Source organism: Silurus meridionalis, chromosome 18, assembly GCF_014805685.1.
Source record: "Silurus meridionalis isolate SWU-2019-XX chromosome 18, ASM1480568v1, whole genome shotgun sequence".
Lineage (NCBI taxonomy): Eukaryota > Metazoa > Chordata > Actinopteri > Siluriformes > Siluridae > Silurus > Silurus meridionalis.
In genome coordinates this window covers 5,782,812-5,804,589 of record NC_060901.1, presented here as the reverse complement: position 1 = coordinate 5,804,589, position 21,778 = coordinate 5,782,812, and the positions used below count along the sequence as shown (strand labels likewise).

The 21,778-nt window shown below is 37.2% G+C and overlaps 1 protein-coding gene across 1 annotated transcript; it reads left to right on the top strand.

The window, feature by feature from the left end:
- Positions 1 to 1,508: 1,508 nt before the first annotated feature.
- Positions 1,509 to 21,655, top strand: slc26a5 (solute carrier family 26 member 5). Its single transcript, XM_046873249.1, has 19 exons — positions 1,509 to 1,985; positions 5,568 to 5,768; positions 5,982 to 6,121; positions 7,072 to 7,182; positions 9,969 to 10,141; positions 10,493 to 10,657; positions 12,235 to 12,387; positions 12,491 to 12,573; positions 12,670 to 12,817; positions 14,236 to 14,349; positions 15,270 to 15,347; positions 16,606 to 16,701; positions 16,854 to 16,960; positions 17,427 to 17,496; positions 17,595 to 17,687; positions 17,802 to 17,927; positions 19,037 to 19,240; positions 19,991 to 20,045; positions 20,169 to 21,655. Exons 2-19 carry the CDS (start codon positions 5,617 to 5,619, stop codon positions 20,402 to 20,404), a joined length of 2,304 nt encoding a protein of 767 aa, XP_046729205.1. The 5' UTR covers positions 1,509 to 1,985; positions 5,568 to 5,616; the 3' UTR covers positions 20,405 to 21,655.
- The last annotated feature ends 123 nt before the right edge of the window (positions 21,656 to 21,778 follow it).

Sequence of the window (21,778 nt, the reverse complement as noted above, 5' to 3'; positions counted from 1 at the left end):
CTCTGCCTTCTTGCGCAAGAAGAGCACATTATTGTTGAATACATCTTGCAGAATTATACAGTGATGTTTAATATTTAACAAAATACACGATACAGTACACTTACTTGAAAAAATGTCTTCCTTCCCACTTGTTAAAAAAATATATATATAGCAGTGGTGTGATCAATGTACATCAACTTAAAGAGGTTCTGGGATCTAATTTGGTCTGTCTGTTCATCTAGATCTATCTAAGATATTCTATATTTCTTTTAATGATATAGTTTAAAAGGATCTTTAAAGGAACAACGTTTCTTGAATGACTCATTCTGTGTCAGTCTTGTGTTCACCCAATGAAATGCTCCTGTAGTTCAGTACATATCTGCCCCACCCAAGTGGGCTTTTCTTGCTGTAGAACAGTTGTAACATGTGATGTTGGCAGCAAACATGTTATGTCGGTGTGTATGTGTTAATGTTTGTATGAACTAAGGACTCCTGCATCAAGCTGATAAAAAGCCACTTGTTACTCTTTACTGCTCTCCAGAAAAGTACTAGTTTGTCAGGTTACGGTCTACTACTGGCTGTCATGGGAATCATTCAAACATTTCAACACTGACTTCCTGTTGCAAAATGATGCTGTATGAATTAACAAACTTAGATTTCTATTGTGTTGACTTATATTGGTTTTCACAGAGGGGTGAGTTATTGTTTATTGCCATATTTCTATTGCATTATTGCACGTAAGTACATTTTTAGGGACAATTTTACTTCACTACATTTTAATGTTTAATATATCACATTTTACGCCACTGCATTTTAGAAAAATAACATGCCATTCTTTGCTACGTTGAATGAAACAGAACAGTTCTGTTTAGAATGTGTGGTGAAAGGTGGATGGTAGCTTGGTGGTTTAGGCATTAGACTTTGGATCAGAAGCTCATGAGTTCAAACCCCAGCCACACCAAGCTGCCACTTCTGGGCTCCTAAGCAAGGCTCGTAACCCCATAGCTGCTCAGTTGTATGAATGAGATTAGTGTAAATTGCTCTGGATAAGGGTGTCTGCAAATGCCATAAATAAAAAAGGCTTCTCTCGTTGTATGTCTGCACCTTTAGAAAACGTTCTCCAGCATCAAGTATTAACATATAATTGTTACAGATCACTATTTTTTTTTCTCAAGTAGAGAAACAAGAGCAATTGTACTTTTATAACATACATATAACATAACGTACTTTTATAACTTTTTATATTCATATTTAAGCAGGGTATTTGTACTTTTTGTTTGTGTACAGGATGTTTTACATGCATGCTATTTTATGTGTAATAAAAATAATACTAATGTATGCTTATTTATGTTGAAGATGGTGTTTATTGGTGAATTTGAAGAATATTTGATTGTTATCCTTAGATAAAAAAAATTGCACCAATCCATCAAAAGTAAACGATTAGTACCTTTACTAGGCTTTTTTTTACCATGACACGTGCATGAGGTGTACCTATGATGCTTTCCTCTGAAAGGTAAGTATGGTCCAAATTTACATTACAATTTCTTTGTGGGATTAATATTCAGATTTTTAATTCCGATGTATTTGTTTTAATTTGACCAGAATTCTAGGTTAAATATGTAATGACGCTACCCGACCAACAGGGAGCGCTGTTGACGCGCCTTTATATTATTAGTGTGCACATGCATATCTGCGTAAAACCTTATTCAGCATTTTACCTTCCACGTGCATAAAGTTAGATATTTTGTGCAAACGAACAAACAAATAAAGGGTCACGACGATATGAGACCATGTGAGAGCACTTTCACACTACACGCGTAGGCAATACTATACATCCCAGAATGCATTGCGCTGCGACTTGTGACGTTCCGGCACGTGTCTCGGCTTCCTGTAGTGAGGCTGCGCGGCGCTTAAAGGACGTGTGTGTGTGTGTGTGTGTTGATCAGTAACTCCAGAGACTTTAATTGCGCAGCTCGAAGATACATCCTTCAACGAGACTCGCACAGGTAAGATGGGAATCGGTTTTCTATGTCATTGCTTCATATGATCAGATCAGATCAGACCAGATCAGATCAGATCAGACCAGAGCATATTCTGGGTTTCTCCTGCGTTTGCAGTTGAGATGTTTTGCTCAGGAATCTCCATTCATGATCTTCTATTTTCTTCTAAACTGAAATGAGAAAACGAATTAAGGACGTGTTGGTCGATCTGATCTAATTGCGTCTAATCTCACATGACCTTTCAATAAATTACATTACATGATATTACATGCCATGACATTTCCTTTCTGATGTGTCATGAGTTCCTGTTCAAGCTTCTCATTCCTTTCCTAGTTGGTTTTTTTCCCTCTTAATGTCTCTTTGTAGCAGAACATTCTCCAATGATCAGAGCTATCATTCTTCTTTTCTCTTCTTTTCTCTTTTATATGAGCTTTTCACACTGAAAGGTCATCCCTGGGGGGTTTTTTTTGGCAGTGTATTCCTGGTCATATTTATAGGTTTGTTCCCTTCACAGTGAGAGATTTCTCATTTGTTTTTCATTGAAGTGGGAACAGGATAAAGCTGGAGGATGTGAGTTTTGGATTCTCTTAGAATAAAATCAAAAGGCAAAAAAACCTCCTGCTTTAGTGTTTGCTTTTTCTCCAACACTGTGTGTGTACAGGTACAGTACAGACCAAAAGTTTGGACACACCTTCTCATTCAAAGAGTTTTCTTTATTTTCATGACTATGAAAATTGTAGATTCACACTGAAGGCATCAAAACTATGAATGAACACATGTGGAATTATATATGGAATTATATACATAACAAAAAAGTGTGAAACAACTGAAAAATGTCATATTCTAGGTTCTTTAAAGTAGCCACCTTTTGCTTTGATTACTGCTTTGCACACTCTTGGCATTCTCTTGATGAGCTTCAAGAGGTAGTCACCTGAAATGGTCTTTCAACAGTCTTGAAGGAGTTCCCCGAGAGATGCTTGGCACTTGTTGGCCCTTTTGCCTTCACTCTGCGGTCCAGCTCACCCCTAAACCATCTCGATTGGGTTCAGGTCCGGTGACTGTGGAGGCCAGGTCATCTGGCGCAGCACCCCATCACTCTCCTTCTTGGTCAAATAGCCCTTGATGCCTTCAGTGTGACTCTACAATTTTCATAGTCATGAAAATAAAGAAAACTCTTTGAATGAGAAGGTGTGTCCAAACTTTTGGTCTGTACTGTACATGAGGAATAAATCACTGCAGGTAATAATAAAATTAATAATGCATATATAAAAAGAATACATAATAAATATATGTATTATTAATAATTAATACTTTATTTGATATAATAATAGTTAGTACTAATATATTTTTATTTATTTTAATACTTTTTATTTATTTATTTATTTATTATTAATACTTGTTACTTTTTTCCACTGGTTTATTGGATCTGGGCATTTCTAGCTTATTATAATTCACATGCTTATTTTATTCTTTACTTTCTTCCTTCTTTTTTACTATGCACTATTATTATTATTATTATTATTATTATTATTATTATATTTCCTATTGTTTTTTTTGTGTGTTTGTGTGTGTGTGTGTGTGTGTGTGTGTTTATTTCAGTTATGACTTAGTTTGTATTAAATTTCTGATTGTTTTAAGTTTTATACGCTGAAGCACATCCGGTTTTGTAAATAGAACAAAGTTGATTATATAAAACATGCATTTACATTTTTAATTGTTAAATTTGGTTGTGCAAACTTTTGCTCTGTATAAAAGCTGACCAATTGGATGCACAGTTCAGGAAATTCATGTAGATTTCGAGATGATTTTGAAAAAAAAAAGTTTCTGTGGTGTCTTTAAACCTTGTCTGAAGGATTTTAGTGATGAAAATTATTATTGTGGTTATTGTTTTGTCTCATGGTGAAGAATTCAAGGTGACAGGATTTCTAAAAGTGTCTAAACTAGTCTGAAGTGCAGTCTCTTTAATCTACGTGTTAAAAGAAAAAACGTTTTTTTAACAAGTTTGTAGTTTTAATGTAATTAACAGGTAATTTTTATGTAAATAAATGTTTGTTTTCCCTAATGGAGACTTTTTGTTTAAGGTCAAATCTTTTGATCATTTAAGTTTTTGAAGGTGACAGTCAGGCCACGGTGATGATTTTTTTTAAAAATTAGGTAAGTTAATTTTGGAACAAAGCATCAGGTGAAAAAAAACAAGTAGCTGCAGAAACAGCAACACGTTTTTTTTTTTTAAAGCACAGTTGTAACTTGAGACTATACGATTGTTTGTTTTGAATCGAATGGGTCACATGACTGCACCATGTAACTTATTATATATATTTTTTAATATCTCAGTTTTCAGGTTTTAGTTCACACTATTATTTCAAAATAGCGTTTAAAAATTTGTTCAAAGGATGTGTTTTAAGGTTTTTCTCAAAACTTTTGTAAGATATTTTGTGATGGAAAGAAGATAATGTCTATGTGCTAGGCGAATACTGTAAATAAATACGTTATCTTTGAGTTCATGTACTATTTTTTTTTTTTTTTTTTATTGTTGAAACCTGGCAACCCTGAGTCTTATCATAAAATGTAAGAAACATGGCCTCGACCAAACCCCGACATCTGCAGCACTTCAGAACGAACCTGTTTTTTTTGTTGTAAAAATGATCAAATTGATCGAATATCTTCAATAAACTATTACATTATTAATGCTTATTCATTACTTATTTCAAGCAAATTCTCCTAATCATAAATGTCAGTTTTGCAAATTTCTGTTTAATTAAATAATCTTAAATTATCAATCTTAAATTGTGTTTATTGTAAACTTATATAAAAGAAAAATCTGATTATTTCCTTGCGTTGTAGTTTTGCTGTATCATCGTATTTCAGTATCGCTGTATAGTTGTCACAGTATTGTATTGCAGTATCTTACTTTATTGTTGTATTAAAGTATTGTCATATTGCAGTATTGCTGTATTGTAATATCTGTATCATCATATCGCTTTATCGTCGTATCATAGTATTGTAGTATTGCTGTATCATTTGGCGATATCGTCGTATTGCAGTAGCGCTGTATTGCAGTATCACTGTTTTTCATTGCCGTGTCAATGTATTATAGTATTGCTGTATCGCTGTATCATGGTATTGTTGAATTGCTGTATCGCTGTATTGCTCTATCGTAGTATCGCTTTATTGAAGAATGACTGACTTTTTCGGCTCTCTGTAGTATCGCTGTATCGATGTATTGCAGCATCAATGTATCGTAGCATCGTTGTATCGAAGTTTTGCTGTACCGTAGTATCGCAGTATTTTAGAATGAATGACGAAGATTTATCATCGTATTATCATCAAAGTATCAAAATTCCTTCAAGACATTTCTATGCTACTCAATACGCATCATTGTATTGCATTCAAATGTACTGTAACATTGCTGTACAGTGGCTATACCAGTTTCTGTGTGTGCGTGTGTGTTGGTGGTGAGAGACAATCATAAACAGGTCATGTCAAATCACTCGTTTTGTTGTTTCCTGTTTTTTGCTAAATTTATTCATGTAGTGTGCTGTAAAAGCTTGCATCATGATAAAAATTGTATTTCTTCATTTAAAACAGAAAGAAGTTGAGAGGGTGGGCTGCGTGTCATGCTCGTTGTGCTTGTGTTATGGACCCTGTAAACAGCGATGTTCAGCCTCACCCTGCTCTGGTGTACCGACTTGAGAGACCCGTGCTCAGTGAAGAACACATCGACACACAGCTGCATAAGAAAGAACGGACGCTCAAGCCCGTGAGGCGGAGACTAGCTGAACACTGCCGGTAATACGAACTCGAATTAGTCGTAATTACTGTTCTTTAAATGTGTGTGTTTTTGAAGGTGTGCTGTAATTATACCAAAGCAACACTTACATACTGTAATTATAGTTTTTCAAATAAAAAGTATAGTTCAGTTCAGGTAATCCCCCCTACACACACACACACAGACACACACACAGACACACCTCAATTCAATTTTTTTTTTTTTCACCTTAGCTGTTCATCTGAAAAGGCCAAATCTGCCATATTTGGTTTCCTGCCCATCTTATCATGGCTGCCGTCTTATCCAGTGAAGCAGTATCTGTTTGGAGATATTGTTTCGGGTCTCAGCACCGGAGTCATGCAGCTGCCTCAAGGTTGGGATCTTGTTCATGTGACCGGCGTGTTTGTACAGTAACGTTGCTTTTGATTCATTTCAGAACTCTCGCTCACTCCACCTGTCTGTCTCATTCACTCTGTATTTCTGTCTTACTCACTTTCTCTGTCTCACCCTCTCTCTTTTTAACTCACTCTCTGTCTCACTCACTTTCTCTGTCTCACCCTTTCTCTTTTAACTCGTGCTCTGTTTTGCTCACTTTCTCTGTCTTTCTCTCATCCACTTTCTCTGTCTCGCTCATTTTCTGCCTTTCTGTCTCACCCACTTTTTCTGTCTTTCTCTCTCTCTCTCACCTACTTTCTCTGTCACGCTCACTCTGTCTTTCTGTCTGGCCCACTTTCTGTCTCACCCACTCTCTCTGTCTCACTCACTCTGTGTTTCTCTGTCTCACTCCCTCTGCCTCACTGTCTTTTGTGTCTCACTGTCTCGCTTTGTTTCCCACTTTTACTCTCTCACTCTGCCACTGTCTTTCTGTTTCTCACACTTTCATTCTTGCTCTGTTTCTTTTTTCTTCCTCTGTCTAGCTTGTTTTCACTTGATTTCTCTTGCTTTCTATTGTCTTGCTATTTTTCTGTCTTACTCACTTTTTCAGTTTTTTTTTTTTTATCTTTCTGTCTCTCTCTATTTTGCTCTCTCACTTTGTCTGTCTCTTTGTCTCTCTTGCCGTTTGCCCTCTGTCACTCTTTCCTTCTTAATATTCAATTTCAACTTTAAAATTCTTTATTGTTTTGACATTTTACATACAGTATTGCCAAAGCCTCAATAAAAATAGGGAGAAAAAAAATAAAACAATACTGAAAATTTAAATGGAAAAATTTATTCAGAGTTAAAGAATACTTTATTTATTCTCTCTCTCTCTCTCTCTCTCTCTCTCTCTCTCTCTCTCTCTCTCTCTCTCTTTATTTATTTTATCTTTCTATTTCTTTGCAGGTCTTGCCTATGCGATGTTAGCTGCTGTTCCTCCAGTTTATGGCCTGTACTCGTCCTTCTATCCTGTTTTCCTCTACACGTTTTTCGGCACCTCCAGACACATATCAATAGGTGGGTTTCTCACACAGCTTGAGGTCATGGGAGGCCTAGTTTATCCCAACAGACAATGGCCAGAAACTTAGACTCTAGACCAATTGATCTGCCTATTGGATTGCTGTGCATGCTTACTTACCTTTAGTTTCACAACAATAGTAATTATTCAGATCAGTGTCGTCCATTTTTTCACATACAAGACATTTAAAAAAAATGGTGAAAAAAAACACTTCCACTTCCGTTATCACAGCAACCGTTTTTGGATGGTTTTATTCTGAGATTTGGGTTTAGTTTTTGTTCATGTCACGGGAAGACGTCATACCGGCGGTTTTAGTTTCCGTTTAGCGGAATTTCGTATTTGCAATATTGTATTTTTCTATGTAATAGCCTTGATCTAGAAGCTATTTATTTATTTTCAGGTTTTTAGGTTACAGCTGCATTTCCTCACAGCTGGATTAGTGTACAAACGTTCAGGCCACATGTGTGTCAAGTTTCATTTTTCTCGAGTGTTACTGTGGCGCTGAGGCTAAAGGGCTGAAAAGCTCTCCCTGTGAGGAAGATAAACACAACCGTCCCTCTTCAACAGACTCAAGCAAAGATCTTCTGTATCTGGAGGTCAGCAAAATAGTCACGGATAGTAGTAATCATTCCAGTGAGATATTTTGGATATTGTTTTTTCAGTGATGTTGAGAAAGAAAGGGCATTTAATCTTCTCGAGACTTTCTCTAATAGTCAGTGAAGGCTTGAGGCGCTTGAGGTTTTGTTGTTCTGATGATGAAAGAATAGGGTAGAATAACTTACAGGTTCAGGATAGTAGTGGGAAAATCTGTCCATCGGAGATTTTCTTCAGCTTGATATGTAAAAATCGGGTGCTCAGATCTTCGGAGGATTTCTATGAAATGATCCTCAAATCCAGCATATGAACTATGTACATTGTGAAGTCAATCCAAATTCTTGATTCTTGACCAGAGTCCTTATTATTATTTTATTATTATTATTATTATTATTATTATTATTATTATTATTGTTATTAGTAGTAGTAGTAGTAGTTGTGAAAGAAGCTTTACAGAATGTAAGAATTATAGATTCTATATTTGGGTGACACCAAAAGTGTGATTATAAATCATTAATGCATCAAAATATCAGATAATGTTATTATTTATATACCAGGCCATTGGTGGAATCTGATTGGGCTGAAGGGGTTGATTAATTTTCCACAGCAGCATATTTCCCGTGACCGTAATCCAGGTGCACATCCCAGGTTTATATGAACACACCCGTTCTAATATGTTACCGTAGTAACAGCTCTAGATTTAATTTATGAAATAAATATTCATTAAGTATTCATTATTTTATTTCCTATTTATTAAAGGAGCCTCCAGTGTCGGTGTTATTTAACAGGGATAATACTTAAAGTTTTTCCGACATATAAACGGGTAGGATGCGCAGTAAGCAGAAATTGTCGCAAACTGCAGTGGCAGCAGAAGATTAAATCGTTCAGGATGTGGTTTAGGTTTGTCACATTAACAATAATTTTCATTCCTAAAATATGTCCCAGAGGCAATAGAAAACATTTGCTTTACATTTATGGCGTTTGGCAGACCTGTTTATCCTGAGTGACTTCCAAAAATGTTTTGAAAAAAAAAAACATTCTGATTATCATCACAGACTTTGAATATCACCTGTCTAAATCTCTGTAGGAAATAATACATTTTAAAAGCAGGTTAGAGGTGAAGAGGTATTTTTTAGGGGTTCTTTGAAGACTGCTAGTGACTGAGCTTTTCTGACAACAAATGGAAGTTTGTTTCACCTTCTTGGTGCCAGAACAGCAAAGTGTCTTGAAGCATGTCTTCCTTGAACCCTGAGAGATGGTGAGGTTACCATCATGCAGTGGTTATTGAGGGAACATGGCGTAAATCAGGATGAGGTAAGAGCTGTAAGGTAGAGAGGTCTTGGCCCATCAAGGTGAGCATCAGTGTTTATAAATCTGATCTAGAAGCGACAGTAAGTCAGTAAAGTGATGTGACACACCCTCCAGGAAAAAAAACGATTAAATGCCTCTCACAGACTCCACCCAAGTACTCAGTTTGTTCATCTTATCACTTTAACCATCTGTCACAATGACTTGGCACTTCCTCACCTACACACCTGTACGTAGCGTAGCGTCAATGTAGCCTTTATGTTCATGACTCACAATGAGTCAGTGAACTGAACAGCATCACCTCAGTATATATTATTTTTAGTTTATTTTTTATTTCTGTAAGAATAAGGTTGTTTTTCTTTTATTTATTTTAAGTCTGCACTATGTCAAACATAAAGCTGTCATTTTTTACTGACAAGTTCTGGACAGAGTTGAAACTTTTAGATTTTCTGTTTTAAAAAAAAAAAAAGCAGGAAACTGAAATGACTGATCTTGTGATTTAAGAAATATCTGGCAAACCGAGATCCTGGTGTAACATGGCTATGAATGCACTAAACTTCGCGTAAACATTTATGCAACATATTGAGGTGTGTATACAGCCCACGGCGAGTTATGTGAAGAATCTGGCAAAATTTAAATGTAAAACAAATAATAAAATGAAAAAAATATTAACAACTAATAATACTTTTTTTTTTTTTTTAAAGATGCAAAGCATGCAACTATAAATGGATAAAAAGTAACATTTTACATTCTTTAATAAATAAAATATTAATCTTTGCAGATCGCTGTGGTGTCAGAGTACGTCCACTTGACATTGCTTGATTTTTTTTTTTGTACTTGCTATTCTATATGCGGGTTGTTGTTGTTTCGTCTGATTCTGCAGGCACGTTCGCTGTGATTAGTCTGATGGTCGGAAGTGTGGTGGTAAGAGAAGCACCGGACTCCATGTTTATTCTGAACGGGACGAATGGAACGGAGATTATCGATGTGGCGGCTCGAGATGCCCGGAGAGTCCAAGTGGCCGTAGCTGTCACTACACTCATGGGGCTTATTCAGGTACACGTCAGCACGGTAGTTTCTGCAACTTTGTCCAAACTGACAAACAGTGAATGAGCTCTACCATCTGGCCAAGTATGAAGTTAAGGTCAGAATAATAATAATAAATAAAAAAAAATAGGGTTTCTGCACTACGTGCTTGGACCTCAAATAAACAAAAAGTCCAACCAATGAAAATAAATTAAGGCACTATACACATATAGTGTGTGTGTTTTGGTTTCTGGTAGAAAAAAAGATATTAAAATTTTTGATGAATGTGAATTTAATGATGAAGATTAGAAAATGCTTACTGATTATATTATTCAATCACGACACTCTCTTGTCTCTTTCTTTGATTTCTTTTTCCTCCAGCTGGTACTCGGTGTGCTGAGGTTTGGCTTCGTGGCAATTTATCTGACCGAGCCGTTAGTGCGAGGCTTCACCACGGCCGCTGCAGTGCACGTGTTTGTCTCTCAGCTGAAATACTTGTTCGGGGTTAAAACTCAGCGCTACAGCGGGCTGTTATCTGTCATCTACGTGAGTGAATTTCACAAAACACACACAATCTGTTCCTGTTATGAGTTCTTTAACATGTCCTGCTGCTCAATTACTCAATTACTGTTGATTTTGGCTTAATTTTTTTTTTTGCATTGTGTTTGCACATGGGCACAAGGTCAGGGTGAAACCTGATATCTGCGTCACGAAAACGCACGCACACATACACATAAACAGTAATCTAATGCTTTACAACATTATTTTACTTTGCAACAGTTTGCTGGTACCGGTTTTTAAGAATAAGGGAGATGTGCAGACCTGCAATAACTACAGGGGAATTAAGTTGATAAGCCACACCATGAAGTTATGGGAAAGAGTAGTGGAAGCCAGGCTGAGAGAAGAGGTGACCATCTGTGAGCAACAGTATAGTTTCATGCCGAGGAAGAGCCTTATAGACACAATGTTTGCTTTGAGAATGTTGATTGAGAAGTATAAAGAAGGTCAGAGAGAGTTGCATTGTGTGTTTGTGGATTTAGAGAAAGCGTACAACAGGGTGGAGAGAGGAGTTGTGGTGTTGTATGAGGAAGTCTGGTGTGTCCGAGAAGTATGTGAGGGTGGTGCAGGACATGTATGAGGACAGCGTGACAGCAGTGAAGTGTGCAGTAGGAACGACAAACTGGTTCAAGGTGGAGGTGAGACGGCATCAAGGATCGGCTCTGAGCCCTTTCCTGTTTGCAGTGGTGATGGACAGGTTGACGGACAAGGTCAGACAGGAGTCTCCATGGACTATGATGTTTGCGGATGATATTGTGATTTGTGGTATGAGTAGGGAGCAGGTTGAGAAGAGCCTGGAGAGGTGGAGATATGTGCTGGAGAGAAGGGGAATGAAAGTCAGTAGGAGTAAGACAGAGTACATGTGTGTGAATGAGAAGGATGGCAGTGGAGTGATGCGGTTGCAGGGAGAAGAGGTGGTGAAGTTGGAGGAGTTCAGGTACCTGGGGTCAACAGTGCAAAGTAATGGAGAGTGTGTTAGAGAAGTGAAAAAAAGAGTGCAGGCAGGGTGGAGTGGGTGAAGAAGAGTGATATCAGGAGTGATTTGTAATAGAAGGGTATCTACAAGGGTGAAAGGGAAAGTTTATAGGACTGTGGTGAAACCTGCGATGTTGTATGGTTTAGAGACAGTGGCATTGACTAAAAGACAGGAGGTGGAGCTGGAGGTAGCAGAGCTGAAGATGTTGAGATTTTCGTTGGGAGTGACGACGATGATCAGAATTAAAAATGTTTATTAGAGGGCCATGCATGTAGGATGTTTTGGGGACAAAGTGAGGGAGGCGCTATTGAGATGGTTTGGACATGTGCAGAGGAGGGTCATGGGGTATATCGGTAGGAGAATGCTGAGGATTGAGCTGCTAGGAAGGAGGAAAAGAGGAAGGCCAAGGAGGAGGTTTATGGATGTGGTGAGGGAAGACATGCAGGTAGTTGGTTTGAAAGAGGCAGATGTAGAGGACTTGGCAGTATGGAGACGGATGATCCGCTGTGTTGACCCCTAATGGGAGCAGCCGAAATAAGAAGGTTTTATTTGTGCAGATTTTTCTCTGATTTTTATGTTCTGTGTGCAGAGTCTCATCGCTGTGTTTAAACACATGGACAGCACTAACGTCAGTACGCTCATCTTGGGATTGGTGTGTATCGTGTTCCTGTATGGCGTGAAGGACATAAACGAGCGTTTTAAAAAGAAGCTGCCCATCCCCATTCCAGGAGAAATCATTGTGGTAATGTTGCCTTGTTTAAGCTAACCTCATGCTGTACTTATACAGTATGTTAAAGTGTAGGTGTATATGGAGCTTCACACTTAATTTACGTGTGGATTTGCAGGTAATCGTCTCGACAGGGATTTCGTACGGCATGGCTCTTTCTGAGAATTATAAGGTGGATATTGTAGGAGAAATCCCTACAGGGTGAGTCTGAGTGCTCAGAGGCAGAGTCTTTGTGTTGCACTGAAACATGTATAATACAATTCTAATAGGACATTTCTTTCTTTCTCTTTTTTTTAGACTTCAAGCGCCAGCTCTCCCAGATTTCAGTCTCTTCCCCAATGTGCTCACGGACGCTGTAGCTGCGGCTGTGGTGGGATTCTCTATCGGGATCTCCTTGGCTAAAATATTTGCTCTCAAATATAACTACAGTGTGGACGGAAACCAGGTGACTAAACACTTCCTCTCTGTGATGCGTAGCTTGAATAAGACACTAATGACTGGTCAAACACAAGAATCATGTGAATTCTTCTTTTTCTTTTAGCTGCTCCCAATAGGGGTCACCACAGTGGTTTATCTGTCTCCATACTACTCTGTCTCACTACTCTGTCTCCCTTTCACTCTTGCAAAAACTCTTCTATCACAAATCACTCCTGTCACTCTTCTCCACCCACTTTTACCCTGTCTGCACTCTTTTCTTCACTTTTCTAACACACCCATCATTACTTTGCACTGTTCACCCCAGGTACCTGAACTCCTCCACCTTCTCCACCTCTTCTCCCTGCAACCGCACCACTCCACTGCCCTCCCTCTCATTCACACACATGTACTTTGTCTTACTCCTACTGACTTTCAATCCCCGTCTCTCCAGCTTGTACCTCCACCTCTCCAGGCTCTTCTTAACCTGCTCCCTACTCTCACCACAAATCACAATATCATTCATATCATCCAATATCACCACTTCCTGCTTCACCATCTCCACATCATCCAACCTTCTCAACACACTCTTTCACTAGTCAACACATTTCCATCTGCATTCTTTATTGCTCTAACTTGCAGCACATCCTTCCCAGCTCTGTCCCTCTGCTCGCTTTGCTACAAATCCTTTTCTCCATCTTAGTGTCCAACTTCTCATACAGCTCCTCATATGCCTTTTCCTTGGCTTTTGCTGCATCACTCTTCACCTGCTGCAGCATCTCCTTGTACTTCTGCCTACGTTTCTTATCTCTCTCTTGATCCCAATTCTGTTTCGCCAACCTCTTTCTCCTTATGCTTTCATGAGCATTATGTTAAATCCTGTACATGCATTTTGTTGTATTTCAATATGTTACCATAGCACTTTTGTAGAGATAAAAGCATTGGCAGCCTTGGTGTCTTTTTGGCCGATTTTGCTCTTTATATGGCAGGTTAATTTATTTCCTGAACAAGTGCACCACTGATTAAGAGTTGCTTTCACATTCATACAAATTATGTCACGGGGTCAGTGAAACTGAACTCTGGCCACCACCTTCAGGTCGTCCCTGGTACATTTGAGTGTAGATGCGTACGTGTTTTCTGAACATCCCATTCCACATTTAGTCAACATTTGCTCATATAATATATCTGGCAAGATGTTCCACTAGATTTTGGAGTGTGCTTGAGTTGAGTTGAGTCAAGTCAATATAGCTGACGCAGTACCCTGATGCTCGAAATTTGTGGTAGCAGTTTTGGGAGGAACCACAAATGGCTGGAAAAGTCCCAATAATAAATAAAGGTGTCTCTATAATTGTGTCCATTTTTTCCCCCGAGGTTTATAATGTTCTGAGTGGTTTTATAGCTGTCATTGAACCAGCAGTGATGTGATAAGGTTGTGATTTGTGACTACAGGAGCTGATTGCGCTCGGATTGTGCAACTCTGTCAGTTCCTGTTTCCACACCTTCGCCGTCACCAGCTCGATGTCTCGCAGTCTGGTGCAGGAGAGCACGGGCGGAAAGACTCAGGTAACACATAAATACATACACAACGAATTTCTACACTACACACCGTGTACTAAATACACTGAATCAAAATCCTTTAATTGTTTGGTTGGTCCAGTTTCTACTCTCCCACATTATTTTTATTATAAAAACATTTGTTCAATCATTATAGGATTATCATACGATTTAGAGTGTGATTAAATGTGTGATTTGGGTGGGAGAGTTATACGCTCTCTTTCCTGTCTATCACACTAGCCAATTATGTATGAGTAAGAGGGCAGGTGGCTCTTTTCCTGTAAGTACATTTACATTTATGCCATTTGGCAGATGCGCTTATCCAGAGTGACTTGCAGTTATCTCAGTTATATAGTTTAGCTATTGAGGGCTTGCTTAGGGAGCAGTCAGTGGTAGCTTAGTAGTGCTGGGATTTGAACCCATGACCCTCCGATCAGAAGTCTAACATCTTATCTTAACCACCACTTTCCAGTTACCACTGTGTCTTATTCTGCCAATTGATTTAGTATGAGTTGGCATAGATGCAGCTGGCTGATTAAGAATCTGATGATTAAGTAAATGTAATTCGTTACTTTCCACTTCTAAAAATAGTATGTTAGTTCTCAGTGTGTATCCGGATATGGTGTTGGTGACTGTTTCTTTCTACACAATAGTGCCTTGCTTTATTTTCTGCCTGACTTTGTATAAGATGGGGTGTGTGTGTGTGTGTGTGTGTGTGTGTGTGTGTGTGTGTGTGTGTGTGTGTGTGTGTGTGTGTGTTTGTTCGTTCATCTCGGTCATGTTGTCATAACAGTAGTTTAATTACTGTTGTAATAAATGTAAGATAAGCAAACATCCTGCAAGTCATAAATGTAAGATAAGCTCACTGCTGTTCTGTGTGTGTGTGTGTGTGTGTGTGTGTGTGTGTGTGTGTGTGTGTGTGTGTGTAGATTGCAGGCTTTTTGTCCTCCATGCTGGTCCTTCTGGTTATTTTGGCAGTCGGCTTTTTGTTCCAGCCTTTACCTCAGGTACATTTTGTATACCTTTTTATAATTCATATAAATATAGAAATGATTTATTTCAGGTTTATTCTGTGTTTGAATTAATTCCTTATATGCTCCATTGCGCATATTTTTAGTCTCAGACATATGCAGTGTGCAAATTCTCACTGGATATTTATGTTAGTCTCTGATTAGGTTACTAGATTACCCATACTGCACCACAGTGCATCTAGTGTTTAAAGAGCAATGTTATCTCACTGCCTTAATGTGTGTGTGTGTGTGTGTGTTTGTGTGTAAAAATAAATGTTTAGTTGATGTATTAATTTATTATTCTTTATTAGAGTTATTAGATGTATTAAAATTATATATATATATATTTATTTTTTTTTTTTTTTGGTCATGGTGAGGCTTTGAGTAAAATTTTTTCAGAAAAACACAAAATGAAGTCCAGTGCTTTTCTTACCTCGAGATCAATTTGAAGAAATAAGCAAGAAATAGCAAAATATAGCATTTGACCACAAATTTGACCATCATTTGTGTGTGTTTTTGAGACGATTTTTCAGAATTACGCTAAAATACACACACTTAAAAACTTGTGGTCAAATGTTGTACTTTGTTAACCATGATGGCAAGGCCAATATATATATATACACGTAACATTAATTTGTTCGTAAGTTGTTACTGTGTTTGTTATTGACTGCGCAATATAATAATGATGTAAGAGCTATAAATACTCAAATAAACAATTAAATATACTAAAACAAATCGAAATAATATACATTTATTTTAAAAATTCACTTAAAGAAATTTATTAGTCCAGTGTGCATCATGTAGACTCGTTACGGTTCGATGACTAGCTCGGGGCGGCAATCTCCATTTTACATTTTTTTGACTCCAAACAAATTTGATTTGACCTGAGGACAGGTTTGTTCGTATCCATAAAAATTCAGAAATTGAATGTTTGTAAAGTAGGGCGCATGTGCACCATGCGCGATCTGTGCACTTTAATAGCACGTGGCGTCAGTAAATCGCCTCTAGAGACCGCTCTCTTCATGACAAAAATATCGGTATGTTTTTTTTTTTTTTTTGCAAATGTGCAATAGTTCCAACAATCAACTATCGGTACAAAACCGATGAATCGGTTGAACTGTAAAACATATGCACAAAAGATGCTCAAATCAACAGCTTTGAACACAAATGAAAAAGATGAATGAAAAGTATAAATGGAACTTCAATGTAATCTTTATTGTTTTGTCCATATTCTATCGCTCCTTTATTTCCTCAGACGGTGCTAGCTGCAGTCATCATGGTCAATCTGTTGGGAATGTTCAAACAGTTGAGAGATATTCCTGCTTTATGGAGAACCAGTAAGATTGAACTGGTGAGTTTTCAAGCTTATGATCTTATACAGCTATCGTGTTCTCTTTGTTGTTTGCTCTTTCACATTTAAACATTTAAATGTGTGTGTGTGTGTGTGTGTGTGTGTGTGTGTGTGTGTGTGTGTGTGTGTGTGTGTTATTATCCTCTTCCAAGGCGATTTGGGTGATGGCGTTTCTGGCATCTGTTCTGCTGGGGTTGGATTATGGCCTCCTGGTGGCTGTTACATTTGCTATACTCACAGTCATCTACAGAACACAAAGGTAAGAAGCATTTCATCCTCCAGTCTATAAACCTGTCTGATGTAGTGTATGAGAAAATATCCCGTCCAATATGTGTTATAGAAACCATTCTATAATTAATGAGTTTTTCTAGCTAGTTAAAAAGGCTTTCGATGATAAAACAAGTCATAATTTAATCAGTTTTCATTTTGCAGGGTTGTGGAGTAATTGTGGCTTAATTATAAGCAGTCTTATTTCTTCTTTAAATATAAATGTATTCAAAGTAATGAATATAAAATTTAATTTATATACAAATCTTTTTTAGATAAAATTAGATTTAAATACGCATAAAACGCTTAGCGAGATTTACACTTCTGTTCAGTTTACAGGTTTTAATAGCCTTGATGTTTTTCTGTTCCTGAGGTGACCGTCTGTAATACGATTTTTTTCAAATTGTTTTCTCTAAATGCTATACTGCTTTTTTTTTTTTTTTTTTTTTTTCTTCCAGCCCTAAAAGTGTTATTCTCGGGCAAATCTCCGACACTGGACTTTACTTTGACACTGAGGAATATGAAGAGGTACCAAGTCTTTAAGAAATTTGAGTTTTGTTTTAATGTGCATTGTAAAAGTAATGTCGTTTTTTTTTAACCTGTTGTCCGTATCGATTTTTCTCCAGGCTACAGAATGTGCAGGGATCAAGATTTTCCGCTCTGATTGTTCAATTTACTTTGCGAACAGTGAACACTACGTAAACCGTCTCAAACAAAAAGTAAGAATAAAAAAAAACATCCCCAATCACACATTTAAAAAATATTAAGTGGGGTAGCAGAACATCCAATAAAAAAATTGGAAATTTCTTAATAAAATGCGTTCTTTATTTCAGACGGGAGTAAATCCTGCACAGCTGCTGGCTGAGAGAAAATCCCTGCAGAAGCGTTTAAAAAAGACTGAAAACAAGAAAAAGTCCCATCAAAGTCCTGAGAGGATGAAGAGAGCAGTAGTTAAACTGGTACACACACGTCTCTCTCTCTCTCTCTCTCTCTCTCTCTCTCTCTCTCTCTCTCTCTCTCTCTCTCTCTCTCTCTCTGTGTACTATACACACGTCTTCCACTCTATTCTATTTTATTGCATATTTTTATCTCAACTTTATTATACCCTCTATTCTACTCCATATTCTACACTCTCCTCTATTCTACTCTGTATTCTACACTCTTCTCTATTATACTCTTTATTCTATTCTAATCTATATTCTACACTCTCCTCTATTCTACTCCATATTCTACACTCTCCTCTATTATACTCTTTATTCTATTCTACTCCATATTCTACACTCTCCTCTATTATACTCTTTATTCTATTCTAATCTATATTCTACACTCTCCTCTATTATACTCTTTATTCTATTCTACTCCATATTCTACACTCTCCTCTATTATACTCTTTATTCTATTCTACTCCATATTCTACACTCTCCTCTATTATACTCTTTATTCTATTCTACTCCATATTCTACACTCTCCTCTATTATACTCTTTATTCTATACTACTCCATATTCTACACTCTCCTCTGTTCTACTCTTTATTCTGTTCCACTCCATATTCCACATTCTACTCTACTTTAATGATTTACTTTTTGAACCTACTCTACAATTCTCTCCACTCTTTCTCCTCGTTTTGCTTTCTGCTGTACTCTCCACTGTACTTTACTCTTTTCTGCTTTGTTCTACTTTACCCTCCACTCTTTTCTACCCTACTCTAATCTGCTGTACTGTCTACTTTGTTCTAACCTCCTCTACTCTACCTTACTCTAATCTGCTCTATTTAACACACTTCTATTCACTCCATTATACTTTATCATCCCTTTTTATTCTATTCCACACTATTTTTTTCTTTCTTTACTGTATTGTACACTCTTCTCTCATATTTCTACTCTTCTCTTTTCTTTACTGTTTGTTTTTTCCTTACTCTACTCTGGTTTTTCTCTGTCCCATATTTTCTTTCTTCCACCTCTACTCAATTTTATTCTTCTCTCCTGCTTTACTCAACAAAGAAATAAAACCACTCTCCAATGTGTGCGAATTCTATAGTGCGTATGCTGCGTGTGTGTTTTGCTGTCAGGATATGGAGTTAGGCTTGAGTCACGAAGTGGTGGACGAAGATGAGGCACAAGTGGAATCGCACAGTAATGGACAAATCGTTGAGGCAGAGTCTGACTCAGAGGAGCGTCGCTTCCTCCAGCCGCTCTCTCCCATTCACTCCATCATCCTGGACTTAAGTTCTGTCAACTTTATAGACTCTGTCGGAGCCAAAGCTTTTAAATCTGTGAGTTAACACTTTACATGCATATTTGCCATAGATGCAGGATAATAATGATTTATACAGCAGGTCTGTTCAATTCTGGACTCTGATTGGTCAGACAAAAGTGTTCTTATTAATGCAATTGTTTATATTACATAATACTTTGTTGTTTCTATAGTAACCGGTCATTCACACAGAACACGATAAAGTTTTTTTTGTTAAGAAATGTTTATTTAAGGAAGGAGTGTGAGGAATTTTAGATAAAGCTGTAATGCTACTTTTTTGATATCTGGGGTCATGGTAGCTCAAAGGTTGGGGGTTCAAGCTCTGTGCTCCAGTGGTGCTGTATCATCACCCTGTGCTCTGACCTCGGCTTCATCACAATTTCACTGTGCTGTAATGTACATGTAACAAGGGAAAAGCCCCCTTCAATTTCAGGAGTGTTTTTTGTCTTATTATTCATCGAGGCTGGTCAGGGAATGCGTGTTTAAAGCTGCTGTACCATAAGCGAGAACTGGAACTAACTTGTCATGTACCACTAATAGGAAAAACTACGATGCTTCAGTCTGTAATGAGTAAAAGCATATAATTGGAAAATTGTTCTCGTACAAAAAGAATAAACACATCAAGAATGTACTGCTGAAGGAAAATCATCAAGCAATTCCGTTTATCTTCCTGTAACAACTTGATGGACAGTTTTTATTTTTTATTATTTCTTATGTGAAAAGAAAGACTCTCAGTGTTGTGTAAGTGAAGGTGTTATTTTTATTGCAGGTTATCAAGGAGTTTGCAGCCATAGATGTAAAAATTGTACTTGCTGGATGTAGCCGTAAGTACTCTTATCTGTCTATCTGTCTATCCGTCTGTCTGTCTATCCGTCTGTCTGTCTGTATTAAAAAAAATACACAAAATAGAATGTACTAACTGTGTTTGTGTGTGTGATGTTGGGCAGGAAATCTACTGTCTGATCTCAGGGCTCTGCAGTTCTTTAGCGCTCCTGTGACCCTGGACATCATCTTTCCCACTGTTCATGATGCTGTACTGCACTGCCAACACACAAGGACGCACGACCCTGCCCCCAGCCTCGCCCCCAGCCCTGCCCAAGGATCCACTCCCACCGTGCCGTCCAGTGAGCACACAGGAAACAAGAGATGCTGTTCTAAAGCGTGTCAGAATGATGACTTTTAAATGATGAGCCGTTAGAGGCAAAAAATAAGGAACCAGACCTCATGCACTTTTACCTGTAACACCTCCTGCCTTTAAACTGAAACGCGCGTCTGCGTGGGGATCATGTGAGTAAAACACTGAACGCGGTTACACACGCGAACATGACTCTCATATTCATGCCTCGTTAACAATCCATCACGTTTTTTTGTGTAGTGTATATATATTTTTTTCATTCTGCTGAACACACTTTGTTCAAGTTTTAAACAGTTACCACAATTTTTTGTACATTATTAACTGATTTAAAATGTGACCAACAAACAAACAAAAAGGACTTCATATTAAATTTAAATTTTTCACAGATGTTTTAAAAATTTAAATGGGGGTCCTGTTTGCTAGTCTTCTTGGTGATATTTTATTTTATTGATCAAACAATGTGTATTATAAACAAATGATTATAAATGATTGATTATTAAAATGTGACCACGAAAAACGAAACAATGAAAACATGAATAACATTTAAAATAAAGATGAATTGATTAGATTATTTAATTAAATTACAATCAACAACATAGCATTGAAATGAATCAGTGAATAAATGCTGACTTCAGTAACTAAGCAAATCTGTTAATGATAAAAAAAAAAAAAAAAAGAAAATATATATATATAAAACTAATTCCCTCACTCGTCACACTTTTGCTCTGTCCAATCAGGTTGCAAGATTGAGGTTGAACAAGGAAAAACAAACCATGTTGAATACATCTTTATTTCCTCTCCATTACTGAGAATAATACAAATAATCTAGAATAGAGAGAACGCTAAACTTGTAATCTAGACACTAGGAGGACTGAATATAGAGCGTTGCTATAGTTTCAGAGCACTTTATTCTTGAAACCATAAAAAACAATTACACCCATTAATGATTTAATAAAATCGAAAGCTCAGTAACCGTGTAAGTGTTATAGTTTACAGTCGAAATGCTGGTAAAGGTCAAAGGTTTTGTATGCGAGATGCTTCACTGTGTGTCGATTATTTTTTATTTTTTTTGTTTTTCCACTGGATTCGGTTTTGGTTTCATAATCCAGAGAACAGGTCAAGAGACTGTACGTATTTATAAACCAAATGCTGATGTTTGGATTTGTTTTTTTTTTTGTTGGTTTTTTTTATTCACGAACCAAAAAAAAAAAAACCTGAGTCTGTGACTGAGTCTCCAGACTCCTTCAATCTTGAAATGATAATAGTAAAATAATAAAAGAATTGTTATTCAAATGGTAATATATTATATTGTATGTGTGTGTGCGAGTGTTAACCTCTGAGAGATCAGAAGACTAAAGCTGTTTAGTTTATATATATATATATATATATATATATATATATAAAATGTAACACTATTTTGTG